The 19,686-nt window shown below is 41.9% G+C and overlaps 1 protein-coding gene across 10 annotated transcripts in view; it reads right to left on the reverse strand.

Annotated features, from left to right (window-relative positions):
• The window catches only part of LOC129172948 (uncharacterized), a 47,371-nt gene that overhangs the window by 11,462 nt on the left and 16,223 nt on the right, over positions 1-19,686 (reverse strand). For 4 of the 10 annotated variants that reach the window (XM_054763245.1, XM_054763243.1, XM_054763242.1 and 1 more), the window contains exons 2-18: positions 14,764-14,826; positions 14,204-14,272; positions 14,062-14,086; positions 13,932-13,952; positions 13,457-13,522; positions 12,924-13,060; positions 12,654-12,758; positions 12,461-12,518; positions 12,332-12,379; positions 12,025-12,093; positions 10,389-10,525; positions 8,929-9,054; positions 8,793-8,850; positions 8,626-8,706; positions 1,977-2,417; positions 1,765-1,905; positions 48-1,646 (exon numbers count right to left, since the gene is read on the reverse strand). In XM_054763245.1, coding sequence (XP_054619220.1) covers positions 48-1,646; positions 1,765-1,905; positions 1,977-2,417; positions 8,626-8,706; positions 8,793-8,850; positions 8,929-9,054; positions 10,389-10,525; positions 12,025-12,093; positions 12,332-12,379; positions 12,461-12,518; positions 12,654-12,758; positions 12,924-13,060; positions 13,457-13,522; positions 13,932-13,952; positions 14,062-14,083 — 3,109 coding nt within the window. In that variant the 5' untranslated portion in view covers positions 14,084-14,086; positions 14,204-14,272; positions 14,764-14,826. Of the gene's footprint in view, positions 1-47; positions 1,647-1,764; positions 1,906-1,976; positions 2,418-2,805; positions 4,881-8,625; positions 8,707-8,792; positions 8,851-8,928; positions 9,055-10,388; positions 10,526-12,024; positions 12,094-12,331; positions 12,380-12,460; positions 12,524-12,653; positions 12,759-12,923; positions 13,061-13,456; positions 13,523-13,931; positions 13,953-14,061; positions 14,087-14,203; positions 14,273-14,763; positions 14,827-19,686 lie in introns of those variants that run through there. The other 6 variants (XM_054763247.1, XM_054763246.1, XM_054763249.1 and 3 more) reach the window with 6 other exon arrangements.

Below are 19,686 nucleotides of genomic sequence, written 5' to 3' on the forward strand. Positions count from 1 at the left end.
AACAATGATTAAGACTCATTAGCGCATTTTTAATAGAAAACACTCACCAATTTTAGGAACACTTCTAGTTGGCTTCACCTTGCTTTGTGATGATTTGGCTGTGCTTGCATGTCTAGCAGAAGGGTTACTCTTCTGGATACATCGTTCTGCATCCGCATTTGACTCCCTGGTATCCTTCACATGTACTTTCTTTGCAGAGTCCTTTGCATTTTTGCCTCCAACTGCAGTCGTTACAAGCGTGACCCTAGTGTGTGAGGAGTTGTCCAAACTTCTCCTTGCAGTCTGTGCAGTTCCGCCAGTGACTTCATGCATGTCCGTGGACGATCTACGAAGGACGGGTAACGCTTCATTTGATATGGCCTCTGCTCCTGTTCTGCCTTCTGGTGCTTTCTGGTGTTGTGATGGAGACACTGTGGACGGCACTTTAGAGTCTGAGCTGGAGCTTGCTGGAGTGCAACTGTCGATATGCGCTGTGGATTTGGTGGTGCTTGCCGGTACAGTACTATTATAGGTTGTTGCACACTTGGTGGTTGTCATTGCACTGGGGGTTGTTGCTGCTGGAGAGGCTGTTGTAATACAACTGGTGGTAGGTAGTGTAGACTTTGTGGTTGCAATTACATTGCAGGTGGTTGCTGTCACTTTAGCTGATTTTGTAGGACAACTGGTGGTAGGTGTTGTAGATCTATTGGTGGCCGCAGCAAGTTTAGATGTAGGCTTGGTATTAGTGGCATTTGCAGTATGTTTAGAGTTTGCTGAAGCATACGCTGTGGACTTGGTAGTGGCTGGAGTAAATTTAGGGCTTACTGCAGCAACACTGGTGTTTGTTGCTGTGGACTTTGTGGGAATGATGGAAAATTTAGACGTTGCCACATCGTAGGCCACAGAAGATACTGTGGGCTTGACAGTGATTGCAGTCGAAGTTGTTGCAACAGCAGAGATACATCTGCTGCTGGTCGGTGCTGTGTACTTGGAGGTGGCTGATGTTGCACTTGAGGTGCTCGCTGTAACTCGACAGGATTTCTTACCACACCTGCCGGCAGACTCTGTTGATCTGGTGGTGGTTGCAGCAACTCTAGAGGCTGTTGCAATGCAGGCAGCCGGAAGGGTTGTTGTCGTGCTGATAGCAGATGCACTGGAGCTGGTTGCTGTCGTCCTCCTGGATTTTGTGGAGGCACTACAACTGGTGGTAAGTGCAGTTGGCTTGATGGCAGTTGCCACAACAATCATCGACTTTATGGTTGTTGCGGTAAAATGAGAGCTTGTTACAGCACAGACGGTGTTGTCTGCAGCGGTATTGGTGGTGCTTGCAATAGATTTTGAGAAGGTTGCAGGTACTAAAGACTTGGTGTTTGCGATTTCACTTTTTATAACGCTAACGGAGTCACGTTCTCTGTGTTTGTGGGCGCCTACAGTCAATTGAGTAATGCTGGTCGGACGTTTTTGGAAATTTGTAGTCAACGCAGGTGTTGGCAATTTGGAAGTAGTCGTTTTGGTCAACAGGGTCACTTTGGTGCTGCGTGTGCTTTCGACTTTGACGTTTGTTCTGCTGGGACAAAGAGTCAGGTGGGCTTCTTGGGGCTCAATCTTCAGGGTATTTTCCTGCTTAGTACGCTGCTGAGCTCCATGTCCCATATGCGGGTCAGAGACTGAGAACATGACAGGAAATTAGGTGAAGATTTGTGGAGACGAAATAAACCTCAACTGCTGAGAAGAAGAAATTGGTGCTAAAAAGGTCTATAGTGTTAAGAGAAGCTGTAATCTTACCTTCACTAATCAGCGTTTTCCGTTCTTCCTCCTTGATAGCCACGGTCCCCATTTTCAGCGTTCCTTCACATAGTGTGTTCTCTTTGGAGTCGAGTCGTTGTCTCTTATGGGCTATTTCATGCCACCTATTTGGTTCAGAGACTAAGAACATGACCGGAAATAAGGTGAAAATTTCCAGAGAGGCAGTAAGTCAAGAGAAGCTGTCGTCATACCTTCACTGATCACCATTTTTGATTCTTCCTCCTCCATGGCTGCAGTCGCCGTATTCAACATTTCTTCACATGGTGCGTCCTTGGAGTCAAGGCGCTGTCTCTTATGGGCCATGTCATTGTCAATCACATCTGTCTCCCGGATGACACTCAGCCTCTTTCGGTCACCGCCTTGGCTTGCGATCATCTGGACATCTTTGGTCAGTTCTGTCGTTGCTTTAGCCGGTATGTGACAGCTTTTTGGCTTCTCATTATGCCCTTCTGTCTTAACAGAAATCGCTGACGCTTTTTCAATGTGGCCTTCATCGGCTACGCCAGGCTTAACCTCCAACAACGTTTTTGGCGGCTTGTTCTGACTAGTGTCTGGAGGATTTTGATTGGTATTCTTCCAAGAGGGCATCAAGCTGTACCCTTGGTTCCATGCCATCTGGGCTTCTGTCGGGACTAGAACATACAGTGTTTACTATTCCTTTCAATTTGTCATGGCTGTCAGAAATACTGCACATTTTTTGCATACCTAGCACATGCTACTATTTAGCTTTTGTACAATCATGGTATTTGGTTGGTATTCGTATTCAAAACATTTAAAACATGCACTTTGGATTTTAGAGAGAACTTGTGTTCTTGCTTTCAACATACTTTCGGGAAGTTTGAAGGAGATCTAACGTACGCTACTTTGAGGAGATTCTGAATAAGATCTATTTTTAGACACACATAGAGTGACCAAATGTCCTGTTTTTACTGTTTTTCTTTGGCCCATTAAATTGACCAGTATTGGGCCATTTTTAGGTCCGGGGATGATATCCTGCCCAAAGAGGAGGAATTCAAGTACCTTGGAGTCCTACTCGCGGATGAGGGCAGGATAGATGCTAGATCAGCGGGCAGATTGGTGCAGCGTCTGCAGTAATGTCGGGCATCTGCCAACCGGACGCCTCCTGGGGACCGGTAGGACAATAGAGTAACCTATTTATATTTTAACAATACTGAACCCTCTACTTTATAGCTGCTCCCCCTCTTATGGTTAGTTTCTCTTGGTAAGGACCAGGGATTATGTCTGATTTATCTTTCAATTATTATGTCTGACTTATTCTTCAATACATTTGGAAAAAATCGAATTTGTTGTGAGTCTTTCTTCCTTCTCATAACTAGAGATTAAAGAGAACGTGAAGGGGAGGTGAAATTGGCTTAATTAATTTTCCAAAGTGGTTCCTTTGTCCTTTAGGAGGTTGTGGAGAATTTCATCTCCAACAAAGACAAAGATAATGAAGCAGTCTCGTACTCTTACCCCAATAAATATAAACAAGTAAAAATGTACTGCTCAGAGATAAAAAAAAAATCCCTATTAAAAGAATAAACATAGATGAATTTGATAGCTGAACTTCAAGGCTCTAGGTTGTTACCGAGATGGCTAACTCTGATTTTCTCCTGCCTTCTTCTCCGTTCCTCTCGATTGCACCGTTGGAGACGTAATAAATTTATAGTCCAAACTAAAAAAAAAAAAAAAAAAAAGATGTAATCGTTTCCATTCCACAGAATTCCAATAACACTGTGCTATTGGTTAGCATATTGGCCACACAGTCAGGAGATCGGGAAGATCTGGGTTCAAATCTCTGTTCGGGAGTCTCTGGAGTTTCTCCGGGTACTCCGGTTTCCTCCCACATTCCAAAAACATGCATGTTAGGTTAATTGGAGACTCTAAAGTGCACATGGGAATGAATGTGAGTGTGAATGGTTGTTTTTGTCTATATTGACTGGCAACCAGTCCAGGGTGTACCCCGCCTCTTGCCCGAAATCAGCTAGGATAGGCTCCAGCATACCCCTGCGACCTTAGTGAAGATAAGCGGCATAGAACGGAGCCTGTACTGCCGCCAAAGGGATTGTCACGCATTCTCCGTAGCTTAGCTTTGTGTAAGTTTGCACGTGCTGAAACTAATTGCCTACTAGCTCAAAAAGGGGATGACACAGTTCTGCATATTAGAGACAAATGTGTTTTTTTTTATTAATTATTTTTTTTAAAACAAAGCATTGAACATGCACATTCAAATGCACACTTTTCCACTGAACGCCATCTACTCGACTCAACACAATTTTACTCGTTATTGACTCGTTCTCATTGGATTTTATTTCAAAACCTCAATTTTCCAATGCCCCAGTTTTCTAAAATAATTTTCACCAAAACTTTTTTTTCTTACCCCTGTCCTGTCCAGCCTTTAAAGCAGATAGAATTGTAAATCTAAATGCCTAAGCAAATTTGGAGCGACCAGACCGGAGCAGGAGGGGACGGGAGGGCGGGCGGGGGGTGCAGGGATAAGAGGGGGACAAAAAAAAAAAAAAAAGACGAGACAAGAACAACAGCAGTAACAACAACAATTGTGACAACAATAACAGAACAACAGAAACATACAGAACGACATCAGCAAATAAATGTCTGTGACAACTATAAAGACGAACAAGGACATAAGGACAAAACAATATCAACAACTACAATGACAACGCTGCATTGAGACAATTACACATAATTGTAGTAATGAAAAGATTATCTATGATAGTGATCACAATGACAATACTGCATTGAAACAGTCACACATAATTGTAGTAATGAAATGATTATGATAGTGAACAGAATGATAATTACTGTAATGCACATCATTGTAAAAAAAAAAAAAAAAAAAAACTATAGTCATACTGCTGATATCACCGTCGCTGTAATAAAACCAACAACATAATAACACCCTGGTTAACTCAGTGAGTAATGTGGGGAAGTACGTATGTACTGTGAGTGTGCATATGTACAGGTATCTCTGTATGTGGGGAAGACTTCATATACAGACCCTTTCCAAAAATTTGAATGTCATGGAAAAGTTGTTTAATTTCCATAATTCCATTCAAAAAGTTAAACTTTCATAGATTATAGATTCAGGGCCCACAATTTAAACAATTTCAAGTATTTATTTGTTTATTTTTACATAATTTGGGCTTCCAGCTCATTAAACCCACGAAAACAGGAATTCAAAAAATTAGAATACTGTGAAGAAATCAGCCCAAATTTTGCAGGGCATGAATGTTTTAAAGTGAGTGTCACACACTAATCATCTACTAAACTCAAATCACCTGCACAGGCTTCCCCAGGTGTCATTAAATTGTCTCAGTTGGGTTCAATATGGGGAAGACTGCAGACATGACAACTGGCCAGAAGACCATCATTGATACCCCCCATAGGATGGGTAAGCCACAAAAGTTCATAGCTAAGGAGGCTGGTTGTTCACAGAGTGCTGTGTCCAAGCATATCAATGGAAAGTCTAGAGGAAGGGCAAAATGTGGCAGGAGAAGATGCACCAGCAAAAGAGATGACCGTGGGCTTCAGCGGATTATCAAACAGGGAAGATTCAAGAATCTGGCAGAGATCCAGAAAGAGTGGAATGAGGCGGGAGTCACAGCTTCAAAAACCACCACATTCAGACGCATCCGGGAGATGGGCTACAACTGTCGGGTTCCTCGGGTCAAGCCACTTCTGAACCTGAGCCAACACATTGGCCAGTGGTCCAAGGTCCTCTTTTCCGATGAAAGTAAGGGTTTGGAGGAAGACGGGTGAGGAACAGAACCCAAGCTGCCTGAGGTCCAGTGTGAAATATCCACAGTCCGTCATGATTTGGGGTGCAATGTCCGGTGCAGGTGTTGGTAAACTCTGCTTTCTTAAATCCAAGGTCACCGCAACAGTCTACCAGAATGTTTTAGAGGATCTGTATGGAGATGCAGATTTCATCTTCCAGCAGGACCTGGCCCCTGCCCATACCGCCAGAAGCACCAAAACCTGGTTTGATGCCCATGCCATCACAGTGCTTGACTGGCCAGCCAACTCAGCGGACCTAAACCCCATTGAGAATCTATGGGGTATTCTCAAGAGGAACATGAGGGGCACCAGACCCAACAACAAAGAAGAGCTGACGGCAAGCATCAAGGAAATCTGGGCTTCCATAACTCCCAGGCAATGCCACAGGCTGATTGCTTCAATGCCACGTGGCATCGAGGCAGTGATTAAGGCAAAGGGATTCCCAACCAAGTATTGAAGATTGACATATCGTTTTGAAAGTACCATATTTTGATTGATTTGATGTGATCCTAATTTCTTTTTTTTCCTGCAAAAACTGAGAAGTAAATGGTGATTTCTTCACAGTATTCTAATTTTTTGAATTCCTGTTTTCGTGGGTTTAATGAGCTGGAAGCCCAAATTATGTAAAAATAAACAAATAAACACTTGAAATCGTTTAAATTGTGGGCCCTGAATCTATAATCTATGAAAGTTTTACTTTTTGAATGGAATTATGGAAATTAAACAACTTTTCCATGACATTCTAATTTTTTGGAAAGGGTCTGTATATAAAAGGTGCAAGAATGTGTGGGCGTGTAATTGTCACTGAGAATGCATGAAAGGAAAGGGGCCGCCTTCCACCTCCCAGAGAGCCCCGCCCCAAATAGCCAGGCCGAGCCCCTGCCGCCAGAAGGCCACCAGGCCCACAGGGGCAGGCAGCACAAAGATCAGCGCCCCAAGAGCCAGCCCAGAGAGCCCTCCCCCCCCCGGGAAGACCAGCAAGGGGCCGCAGAAGTAATCCCAGCCAAAGACAGTGCGCCGGCGGGCCGGAGGACAGCCAACCCCTGAGACCAGCGAGAGATCACACCCCACAAAGGCAGACGAGTACCGGGGGCCACACACCGGCAGGCCCAGAGACGCCCCCACAACCAGAAAGAAGCCCGTCCACGCCGGGAGCGCCAATCCTCCCCCACCACCACACCCACCCCCAGGGAGCGGAGCCCGGCCCGCCCCGGGCCAACCCCCGCCACATGGCCGCCCCGCCCAGGGATGCAGGAGGCACACTCTCCACGGAGGCACGGGTGGCAGAGATGTATAACCCAGCACCCGACCCCACGGAGCAAACCCCTGTATGGACCGACTTTACCTCGGTCTCGTACTATATTGTGCGTAAAAAAACTGTACTGTATCATTACACGGAAGCACCCCAAGTCTTTGTGTCTCGCTGTCTTTATTTTTTTATTTTTTTTTAAATGGCGTGCTACTGCGAAATAGCCCTATTATGCTTTTACTCTTTTCTGACCTATAAATGTTGTGACAATGTTGTATTCTCATGTTAAACAATGTCAACGCATCAGATAATGAGGTTTGCGCATTTGGAAGTGAGACCTGAAGCTTTTGGATGGCTCTGCACGTGTTTTACAGAGTTTTATTTTTGTATTTTTTTTTAAGAACACAGTTCCATTGCCGTCAATGAACCCTCTCGGACATTCAGCCTTTTTGTCCCAGTAGGTGGAGGCGGGGCTACTCGTGAGTGGATACACAGAGTACTAGCAGCAAGTTAGCCTCATGCACAAAAGCGATGGTTTCTGAGGCAAACGCCACATCCCCAGTAAGTTAGGGCGTTTACTGAGACGTTTGGTCGGCAAAGTAAATATGAACCAACAGCGCAAAATGGTGCATGCTCACTACATTGCAAAAGAAATGCAACCTTCAATGTGGTTGAAAAGCCAAACCTTTCAGGAAGTGTTAGGAATGTTTGACAGACAGTACAGATTTCCTGAGAGAACGTACATGTCACAAACAACAATTCCTTGTCCAACAAGTACCAGTTCTGAGCACTGGCACACTGGCACAGCTGGTAACATACTGTAGATACTTTATTTATCTCCAAGAGAAATTGCTACGCCATAGAGATCCTGCCTTAAACCACACAAAGTCAAGATGCTGGTGTTCCTTGCTCTCAATCTGTCAAATTAAGTGGCTAGAGATTTGCATATGACCAGTGGCTAGTCTGCAGTCTTTTTTGCTTACTTGATGTTCTTTATCTGTTAAGGAATAATACCCAATGTTTGTTATTTATTGCAATTTTATTGCAATTTTTAGTGCAATTTTGTTACAGAGACTTGACACTCCAATTTTTTTTAATAGTTGTCGTTTTTTTGGCTTTAAACAGAGATAGGGTCTATTTTTTTTTATCATTTTTGGTTATGATTGTCATTTTTATTTAAGTGCAATTTTTGCTTTTATTTTCAATTGTTTTTTTTTGTCTTTTGTTGAATTTATGTTGTTTATTTTATTTAAAAGCTCTTGACATTCCAGTGTTGCAAAATTAAGGTTTATTGCTTTTGATACGATGTACTCGCATTAATATAATATAATAAATGAAAAAATGGTCTAAAAAATGTTGTCTAATAATATCGATTATCGACAATAATTTGTCATACAAATATTGTCCAGCAAATTTTGTTATCGTGACAGGCATAGTGGAGAATAAACGCTTTATACCACTTATCCTCCACTCCTGTCTCCTTCTCAATCACATCTCCACATTCAACGCGAGTAATACGTCGACCGACAACGGAGGAAACACCGAAGCCATTCCGCCGATGCTCAATACTAACAAGGCAGCTATCGACTTGGCAACATCGAAGCCCCGTTCCAACTGCAAGGAATAGCACAGGCCGTGATATGAGTATTTCCACATTGTCGCCACGCTGGACCTCCACTTTCTCTCATATCATAGAAACGATGTGACACACAATTTTAGTGGTTTTGAAACCTTGACTTTTTCTTTCCGTGGTATGAAACCAGCAACCAGCTGAACGATGAATATGGTCATACCTAGTTGGCCCGCAGGGTGGAGGCAGGTTTTCAAGCTGCTCCCCTCATTTTCCTTTGTGATGGCCTCCAGTTTGTTCAAAGCTACAATAAAAACATAATAAAAAACAGTCAAGGTACTATCAGTCAAGAGAAATGCTACACAGATTCATGAAAAAAATAACACCCACCGGCACTATAACAGGAGAAATTGACTGATGCGAAGACACCAGGCTCCAGACTCAGTCGCTGAAAGTCAGTTATCACGTTAAAACAAGAAAAACTAGAAAGAAAACTGGAATGAATGCACCAAGCTCAAGTGTCAACCTTCATGTTTGCAGCTCCATGATGTTTCTCCGCCTCCTTTGCCAAACTGAGCATCATGGACACAAATTTGTGCGAGTACCTGGTGTAACAGTGCTTAGACTTCAAGATGCAGGGGTACCAGGCATTCTGCACAAACAATGACATCACCTCAGTTTTACTGTGACGCTACACTGGGAGACCGCTTGAGTAAAATCCCTCAATTGCGAAGAAGTTCTTCAAAGCACATAGAGCACCATTTCCCTAAACAGGATGGATTTTTGCAACACGGACCTCCGTGGCACAGTATTGTAGCATGACATGTGAGCTCCAGCTGCAGTGAGGAAGTCAACGTGACCCGAGTGTTGTGCAACATCTGTCCTTTAAATACCATTTAAGTGTTGATTTGCACCCCTTACATAAGATCTGGGTCTGCCAAATGCTCCACAATTCCCGGAAAAAGAAAAGGAGGAACTTTTCTGGTAATACCACCTCATTTGTTATCATTTAAAACAGGGGTGTCCATACTTTTTCCAGCGAGGGCCACAGTGAAAAATCAAAGGATGCAAAGAAGCAATGTATATTGTCCAAGAAAAAAACTGCATCTCAGCTTTGTGATACAGGTGAAACAACCTACGGTATATTTAGTATAGTACAGTAAAAAAAAATCTTTTGTTTCCCACTGTTGTGTTTTTTTTTGGGGGGGGGGGGTCAACTGTCTTAAATCCTAAATTAAATTATAATATTAATCTTAAATTATATTATTAATAATAATAATTATATTATTATTATATTAATTATATATTAATCTTAAATTATAAATTTTCTTATCATATTATGACTATATTTTATTTTTTATATCTTGACTTTCCCATTATATAACTTTTTCCCCCAAACCAAATTTTCTAAAAATTACAACTTTATTTTGATTTGTTAATATTACAACTTCTAAAAATACAATTTCTTTAAAATTTTAACTCTGCTACTAAAATGACATATTTGTCCTCATAATACACTCCTGACCAGTTGAAAAATTGCTAGATTTTGCATTTTTCACATTTGGATCTTACTGAGGTTTTAAGTAGAGCTACAATATGCAAAAACAAGAAGGGAGAGTGAGACAAAAAGCATTTTGAAAAAGTCATTGATTGAAAACAACAATTAAACTGAAATAGGCTGTTTATCAGCTGATCAAAAGTTAAGGCCATCGCTCAAAAAATAACCAAACTCTCCAAACCAGAGCAAAAAATGTTGTCAGTAGGACTCAGTAATGAGGAGCTCCACCGTTCTTGTTCATCACTTGCCGACTATAGTTTGAATTTGTCTGTCTGCCTATTATGTAGCTGACCCTGACAATCAGCAGAACCTTAACACTTGTGGAGAATTGGATAACCGGGAAAAAAAAAATGTTCCTCTCCGTACTCTACATCCCACATTCCAACTATGCACGCACTGTTGCTCTATGTAGGGTCACCACTACTTACAAAGTAACAGTAGAGGTGGTCAAAGCTCAGGACGTGTTTGATGACAGTGCGGGCAGCGAGCGTCCGTTTGCAGAGGGTGCAAAGGTAGTACGTCCTCTCAGTCTCCTTGCACGTGCATTCGATAAGGTGTTGCATGCCTACAAGACAGTGGTTAGAGGACGTTGGATACGCACACCAAAAGGTGAAAGACCATCCGGTCCAGTGACAAAAGATTGGACTCTGACGCTGTAGGTCCTATAAAGCCCAGTGCCATTTGCTTTTTTGTTTTGTTTTGTTCTTTAAGTCTCTATTTGTTCGGGTCATATTACTTGTGCGCCAGTTAAATGTAGATGCTCGATGTTGGCTTTCTTACAGATATCCGATACGCTGATTCTGTCCAGCACTTAATCTCAGGTGTCACCTGATACAGGCAGGAGCTTTGTGGGATTATTAGTTATTAAAATTCACATTTCTGCTTTTCCTCCTTACATTGTGCATTTCCCCATTTTTCTGAAACCAGATGAAGCATTCGCTAAGGTGGACTGTGCGCCCTCTGAACAAGTTGTATGCACACAGGAAATAATGTTGGACAAGCAGAGCAATCACAGCCTTTTCGGAAGTGTACATCAAACGAAGCAAGACCGTCGCCACACCCTGTGCACTCGCGGCCACTTTCCACTCTTTAAATACGCCCCCAGGGTGCAAAAACGCCTATAAATGGACTCAATGTCCATCTGGCATGAGTTGCAACTACACTTGTGTTTTTTGGTTCGTTTGACTAAAAGCGGTATCTAGGTGGCCGGCCAACCAAAATGACCCAAGAGTGCTGTGACGACTCATCCAAGAGGTCACAAAAGACCCCACAACAACATCCAAAGAACTGCAGGCCTCACTTGCCTCAGTTAATGTTCACGTTCACGACTCCACCATAAGACAGACACTGGGCAAACCACTGCTGAACAAAAACACACCACACAATAGAATCGTGACATTGGTCAGGCCCTTATCCCTTATCATTTAACAATACCTGAGGAGTGCACATTTGGATGTTACTTCCACTTTCAGAACACCCTTTTGCAACATTTGGTGGACGATACAAGGCGTTACTGTCAGGTTGTTGGACGACCTGGAAAAACTTGGAAGCAATTGTTGGTAAACTGTTGTAAAGCTGTATCAAAGTCCCTGGCACTTGTGCTGTTTGAGGTTTTCATGCTGCCATTGTGTTCATGTGAATCATCATTGCTATGTGGTTTACATAACCTCGTGGTCTTTTTCTTATTACAGCATGACCTCTCTGGTCTCCAAATAAATGAAAATATTTCCATTTAAGCAATTTTTATCTGGTTTGCATCTAAAACAGCGCAAGGCCATGTTCAGGCTTTCAATTCTTAAGGGAGATTCCTGACAAACTAATGGCCCAATCTTAAAACTTTCTCCTTGAAGAAAAAAACCCATGGAATGGATCTGATTTAAGATGCGTGCAGGATCAGTTAGTATTTTTGCCCCCCCCCCCCAAAAAAAGGAAACATTTTCTACTCTGAACCATAAACATCTTGTCTTTGGTCAAATGCCATTTTACCAACAGATTTTACCAAAACACTACTAAAACTACTACAGTTCAAATTTCAAGAAGGAACAACAAGAAATGGTTACTCACCAAGAAGTGGATACTTCCTTTGGCCATCTGCATGGTACTTTTGTATCGTTACTCTCTTTCGTTCAGCATCTACCAACATGAGGCAAAAATAAAAAATAAGACATGAATGCTGATTTAGGTCAAGATGCTAATCCATTTCCCCTCATTGAATCCTACATAATGTAATCCATTTCCCTAAGTGAATGCCATCATTAGAGTGCAATGCGGTTGAAGGCACCAGAGCAGCATCATCATTGACCTTTCAGGAAAAGTGCCAGACATGAAACACTGTTGAAAATAAGGTGTGTACTGAAGTGAACGTCTCTACCTTCCAGTAGCTTGGGAAGCTTGTCATATTCACTGAGAGAGTACATCACTGGTGAGAGGAAGCAGACTGCGTTACATCACGGCCAAATAAGATTTCATTCCTGCTTGGTAAGACTGGAGAATTGTGTACCTTTAGTGTAGCTATATGTTTTGTACAGCGCAAACAGCTTTTCAGGCAAATTCAACATCTGAACAGGAAGAGGAGAAAAGTCCTAATCAGTACTAGATTTTGACATTTCAAATCAACATTGGTTTTCATTGGCTTTGTTACCTGGTGCATTCAACCTCACTTTACATTGATATTTGTGCATTCACATACACACCTGGATCTCTCCTGACAGGTTTGTCATTCGTCGCCTATCTCGATTGATCGCTAAGTCTTTGCTGGGCATCCAGGAGAATCCAAGCATATTTGGATCGGTGTAGTTCTGCAGACGCGCACACACACACACACACACACACACACACACACACGCGCACGCAAGAGCGAGCACACACACACACACACACACACACATACAACAAAACATTTAACTGGAACCCAATGTGACAAAAAGTTGGCTGATTTTAATTTGGTATACCCTGGAACTCACAAAGTAGTTGAATTTATGGCAAATGGAGGTGAGGTGAGATAATATCTGGGTGTCCAGCAACATTTCCTCACAGATGTGGCACAGGTAAAAAACGCTCATTTCTCCCGGACTATAACAGACCGTCAGCAAATGCAGACCTACAAGAATGCATATTCAAAAGCAGTCATTTGGCTAGCACTATAAAAGAGGCTGTCTTTCTCCCGTGAAGCAAACAAATACACTTTGACAATGGCGTGGCTTGTTTATGAGGGTTTTAAATGAGCAAAACAAGAAATGGTACCACTTAAGATCAACTGACTGGATAATATTGGTATCGGCCCCAAAAATCCCTCTGGTACCAACAATGGCACAGCTACAGACCCTTTTGTGAAGTACATCCATTAAAAAGACACAAGGTAGAGGTTCTATGGTGGCTTACTTTTCCTTTGTTGATGTTCCCCAAGTTACAAATACCATCCAATCCTGACTAAAAGAATTAGTGATGGCTTCACAAGGACTACACATAGTCATGATCTTCAATACATTTTACAAACCTAGAAAGGGTTGCTGCACGTTCTGTTGGATGATTCTATCCATAATGGCAATGTTGGGGAGCTTGCCTGTACAGAAACAAATAGTCTCAAGTTCAGTAGGAGTTATCGTCAACTGTCAATCTTATAAAGTACCCTCATAAGTCACTCTCTCAAGTTGATCCTTGATACTTCTTGCAAGGCGTAGTAACAATGAACTGTCGGAACACAGTCCTCAAAAACAAAAAATTGCCAGATTGGCACTTAAACCAGTTCAAACCACCTTCAGTGTGTGCAGCAGGCAGAGGTAACAAAGAACATAATGACTGCTTGTCTGTTCCTTCACTGCAACACTCAAAGGTCTGCAAAGCCCGACCATCTTCTACCTCAACAAGCGGCAGGTAGTCACGCTCCATAGTTCAGTCATCAGAACTCTGACTTAATGATTTTATAGTCGCAATGTCTCAAAGAACTGTTTGAGGGAAAAAAGATGACTTACTGTCAGGCCAGTCAGGTGACTCTATATAAAAATTAAGTACAGAAAGGTAAGTGGTTACAAACATAACAAAAACGACCCAACATGTGGGTAGTACTTCTATCCAAATAACAAAATTGGCAACAAACAATACCTGTCTGGAATACTTCATTCATTTTCTGGAACAATAAAAAAAGGGACACGTGCAGAGACAGTTTCAGAGCTTTTACAACTTGACTCAGCAGTAAAGGGAAATTAAACCTTCGGGAAGAATATGCCAAATTGAAAAGACCCACCTGTTGATGCTTGATTGATCTGATATGGCTCTTGAAATCCTGGAACGTTTTAGATTCAAAGAGGCAGACCTACAAAGTAAAAAGGGCAAATCGTCATGAGGAAAGAGGCCTTTGAGCATTAAGGCTAGGGCTGTGGGAAGTCACATGACCTGAAAGGCAGAGCGTCTCAAAGGAGGAAGTCCAAGGAAAAAACAAGTGACAGCAAAATCACAAAAAAGTCATGAAAGGAAATTATGCTTCAAAAGGGGGCAAGAAGCATCAGAAGGTGTCTTGCATTAAGCGCTATGTACCTTTGGCAAACCAAGTCAATGGCAGTTTCAATAACAATGTTTAACATAACAATAACAATTCAGTCTCCAGCTTCAGAGAACGGACGACAAGAACGCATTAGGTCCTTTGCAATCATTGGAAGGCCAAAGTTCAAACGAGGAATCTGATTTCCAGATCGGGAATGACAATTTATTAAACAAGAACACCTGAAAATCCCATGGTTTGTTTGCAAAGAAATGACAGCAGCAGATTAACAAAACAAAAACAACAACAACAACAAAAAAACTCACCTTACAAGTCAAAGACCTTTGCAAGTACGGAGTCGTCCACCATCCTCGAAGACGACGCTGACGCTGCATCGGATAAACAGTACACAACACATGAATACCTCAAATCATGGGGTCTTGGTGCTCCTTACTAGGATAAGTCATTTTGAGCATTGTTGCGGCCTAAAATGCCAGATTTTTTTCAAAATGTTTTGGGGCTTATTTTTCCACAACATTGCATCAGCTTGTGATTTTATAATTTTGCTGTTAATGCAAGTGTTCTTTGTAACTGACACACACAATGTGGTGTCACATTAAGGCATTTAATTAGGGCTGTCAATCAATTTAAAACATTTCATTGTGATTAATCACATTTTGTCCATAGTTAACTCATAATTAATCAACATATAGAACTAAGTTTTTAGCTATAAGAAGGGATGTAAATCTATGTGGTAGACAATTTGATACACATCTACAACGATAACTACATAAAATTGTATGTAAAAGGGACATCGATTTTGGAAATATGAGCCATTTTATTTTTAAAAAGTATGGGTAATCTCGCGAGAGTGTGCGTGACACGCGGAATACAGACAAGCGGAACATAGCGCTCTGGAAAAAAAAGGACAAACAATCAAGTACTAAAACATCCGCAAAATATCTCGACACAAAACCAGCATATTAAACACCTTAGACGCCAAACCAACCCAAAAACTGGAAGATCTGGAGGAGAGCATCAACGGGTGCTTCGAACGTGTAGTTATGGGAAAATCACCGGAGACACCAAACCCCAAACGGAGCCGCCCGGAGGACTCATCTGGAGAAATATCTCCGCCAGGCACTGACATCAGAGACATTCTTGAGTCCATCAACAAGAGGCTGATTTGCTTGGACGGCCGCCTCGTTCTCGTCGAGGTGCTTCACAAAGAATTCCAGGCCATCCGTGAATCTCTGGAATTCAGCCAAAACCAGATCGTCTCCTTGGTTACGGAGAACGCCACCCTCCGCGACTTGGTGAAGTCCCTCACCGACGGAGTTTCACAACTCGTCCAAGAAAATAAGACCATGAAGGAGACGATCTTAGACCTCCAGGCCCGGAGCATGGACAATCTGGTCTTCGCGGGAATTCCCGAAAAATCTGAGGAGGACCCGGAAGAATCGGTGAGGGCCTTCATGGCACAACAACTTAAACTCCCAGCGGACGCCATCCAAAACATCACTTTTCACCGCGTTCACCGCTTGGGAGCCAAGAAGCCAAAGAACCGTAGGCCGAGACCCATTGTGGCGAAATTCGAACATTTCAAGCAGAAGGAACAGGTGAAGGGCCGAGGCCGGGAGCTGAAGGGGACGGACTTCAGCGTCAACGATCAATTCCCCCGAGAAATCCTCGACAGGCGCCGACGCCTATTCCTTGTTCGGAGGAAGTTCATTAACGAGGGATGCCGAGCTGTCATCACGGTGGATAAACTCTTCGTCAATGGACAACTTTACCGCGACCGGGAAGTAACACCGTGGCTGTATTGATATGGTAACTAATGCTCTATCTCAACCAGGTAACTTTTCTTTTACTGTCTGCTTCCACTTTACCCCTCCCCCCCCTTTTTTTCCTCTTTCTGTCCCACTGTATGTATGCACAGCCTTTCTTCTCTTTGTCCTTTTTTCTTCTCTTTCTTCCTCTTCTATTCCCCCCTCTGTCTCACGTTTTCTCCCCTCCTCATATTGTCACATATCCTCTTGTCTGCCAGCTGTCTCCTTCAATCAGCATCTCTTCACAGTGACATCATACACCCTCAAAGTCCAAACTCAACCAAATTCAAACTATTCACACAAATACACACACGTGCACGCGTTCTCCTACACATACACATCATATTCTACTATTGATATTGATATCACAACTACTCACAAGCACGCTCATCTCACTTATGCATAAACCCACATCACGTCCTCACTTTAGTTGGCTTAGTTCATTCAGGATTACTATGTTACACTTTGCCTATGTACAAATTAAGCATACATTTAAATGTACTGTATATACTCCCATTAATTTTACTTCCAGGTACACATACTTCACATTTGATCTTGTTTACACACACACACACACACACACACACACACACACACACACATCACCCAAAGCTAGTGTAGGATGAACTCACTACAGTTTGTCACTTGGAAAGTTAGGGGAGTTGGGTCGATAGAAAAAAGACAAAAAATTTGTACATACACACACACACATATTTAGCAAGTTACAACTCCAAACAGAGAGGGGTAGCTATTTTAATGAACAGGAGGGTGAATTTTACACTCCACAACACTATTACAGACACAGAAGGGAGATATATAATATTGAACATATCTGTTGATAATGTACATTTCTGCATTGACAACATATATGGTCCGAATGTTGACGATCCCTCCTTCTTTCACGCCTTCTTTTCTTCTCTCTCTGCACATTTGGATACAAGTATGATCTTGGGAGGGGACCTCAACTTAGTATTTAACCCAGAAGTGGACAGGTCTAGCCCAGCTGGGAGACATCGTGAGTCTCAATCAACATCGATACTGAAGAAATACATGAATGATTTTGGTCTTTGTGATGCTTGGCGCTCTTATCACCCTACTCACAGGGAATATACTTATTTCTCACCAGTGCACCACACCTACTCTCGTATTGACTACTTTTTGACAAGCAACTCAATCATATCAGACATCTCAAACATTCACATACACCCTATCACCATTAGTGACCACGCCCCAGTCTCTCTTTTTCTCACTAACCAAACTATGAGCGCTCCTACTAGATGCTGGAGATTAAATACATCATTACTAAAAGACTCAGACTTCCTAAAATACTTTGAAAGAGAGTGGACAATGTTTTTAGACTTCAATGACCAACCCGGTGTCTCGGCTAGTATTCTGTGGGAGGCAGCAAAAGCAGTAATGCGCGGAAAAACCATTTCATATTCATCATATAAGAAAAAGAAAGAGATTACTAGAATCAGAGTTGGAGAAAAAAATCCAAATCCTCGAAGCAGCTCATGCTGACTCACAAGATGAGCATATCCTAAGTAACCTAAGGAAACTGAAACTAGACTTAAAAGAAATTACTGACAAGAAAATTCAGTTCCAACTGCAGAGACTACGTTTGGAAAAGTTTGAGCATGGCAATAAACACGGAAAATACTTAGCTAACCAACTAAAAGTCAATAAAGAAAAAAGCTCTATCTCCTCCATTAGAAACTCAGGAGGTCACATCACTCACCTCCCGGAAGAAATTAATTCTGTCTTTAGGAGCTTTTCTAAAAATCTATATACACCTCAGATTAAACCATCTCTCCCAGATATCGAAACATTTCTCAACACCATAGAATTACCAAAATTAAATGACAAACAGGTGACCAACTTAGATGTACCCATTTCGTTAATAGAACTCCATAACGCTCTACAGCGGTTGGCGAATAACAAAGCACCAGGACCTGACGGTTTCCCTGCCGAGTTTTATAAAACTGGTCTGGTCATTACTATCTCCAATATTTCTTAGAATGGTTTTAGAAATTAAAGACAGTTCATGCTTGCCTCCAAACATGAACTCAGCTACAATCAGTCTCCTGCTGAAACCGGATAAGGACCCAACACTACCTTCCAGTTATCGTCCAATTTCACTGATTAATGCAGATCTTAAAATAATATGCAAAGCGTTAGCTATAACGCTGGAAAAAGTTACCCCTCAGCTAATACACCCTGATCAATCAGGATTCATCAAGGGGAGAAACTCAACTAGCAACGTACGCCGTCTAATCAATCTGATTGATTACTCTATCATCCATAATTTAGAAACCACAATTGTCTCATTGGATGCTGAAAAAGCATTTGACAGAGTAAACAGGAAATTTCTCTTTGCAACGCTACAAAAATTTGGCTTTGGAGATTCATTTAGAACATGGATTAAAATACTATACAACACCCCGAAGGCCTCTGTTCGGACCAACAATCACATCTCTCCAGAATTTACTTTACAAAGAGGTACTAGGCAAGGGTGTCCACTCTCTCCCTCACTATTTGCTATCTTTATCAAACCTCTTGCAGCTGCAATTCAACAACATATAAATATTAAAAGGGATCCACACCACAAATGTTCATCATAAGATAAGCCTTTATGCTGATGATGTATTACTCTTCCTAGATAAGTCACATTCTATCTCACTCATTAACAATTATAGCACCTTCAGATTACTCCATTAACTGGTCTAAATCCACAGTACTGCCCATTAACTTTGGTTTCCAGAGCACCCCCTCTATACCACTGAGTTCAGGGAACATTAAGTATTTGGGTATTAACATTTCCTCCAACCTGTCAGACCTGATCCGCTTGAATTATACTCCACTACTGAAGTCAATAGAGGATGATCTTGCACGTTGGAGAACCTTGCCCATCTCACTTACAGGCAGAGTATCCACCGTGAAAATGATGATTTTACCAAAGGTTAATTATCTATTTTCCATGATCCCCACCAAACCATCTATAATTTGGTTCAAGTCATTAGATTCATATATAAATAAATTTCTTTGGAAAAATAAGCCAGCACGAATAAGTCTCAAAACGTTACAAAAATCTAAAGAATATGGGGGCTTAGAACCCCCAAACTTCTCCAACTACTTCCTTGCAAACAGGTTACAGTATATCTTAAAATGGATCAAACCTAACCCATTGGATTATTTATGGCTAGACATAGAACAATCACTTAGCCATGAAATCCCAATTTGTAACCTGCCCTTCATTAGCCAAATCCTCCGGAAAAATTATTGTTTTAAAAGTATAAATATAAGCACCACTCTGACAGCTTGGTGGGAATTTCTAAAAATAACTAGATTCTCGCTCATTCCTCGCCAATACACTCCCGTCTGGAATAATCCTGACATCTTGCTTAAAAAGAAACCATTAAA

Source organism: Dunckerocampus dactyliophorus, chromosome 20 (assembly GCF_027744805.1).
Source record: "Dunckerocampus dactyliophorus isolate RoL2022-P2 chromosome 20, RoL_Ddac_1.1, whole genome shotgun sequence".
In the NCBI taxonomy this organism is placed as follows: Eukaryota; Metazoa; Chordata; class Actinopteri; order Syngnathiformes; family Syngnathidae; genus Dunckerocampus; species Dunckerocampus dactyliophorus.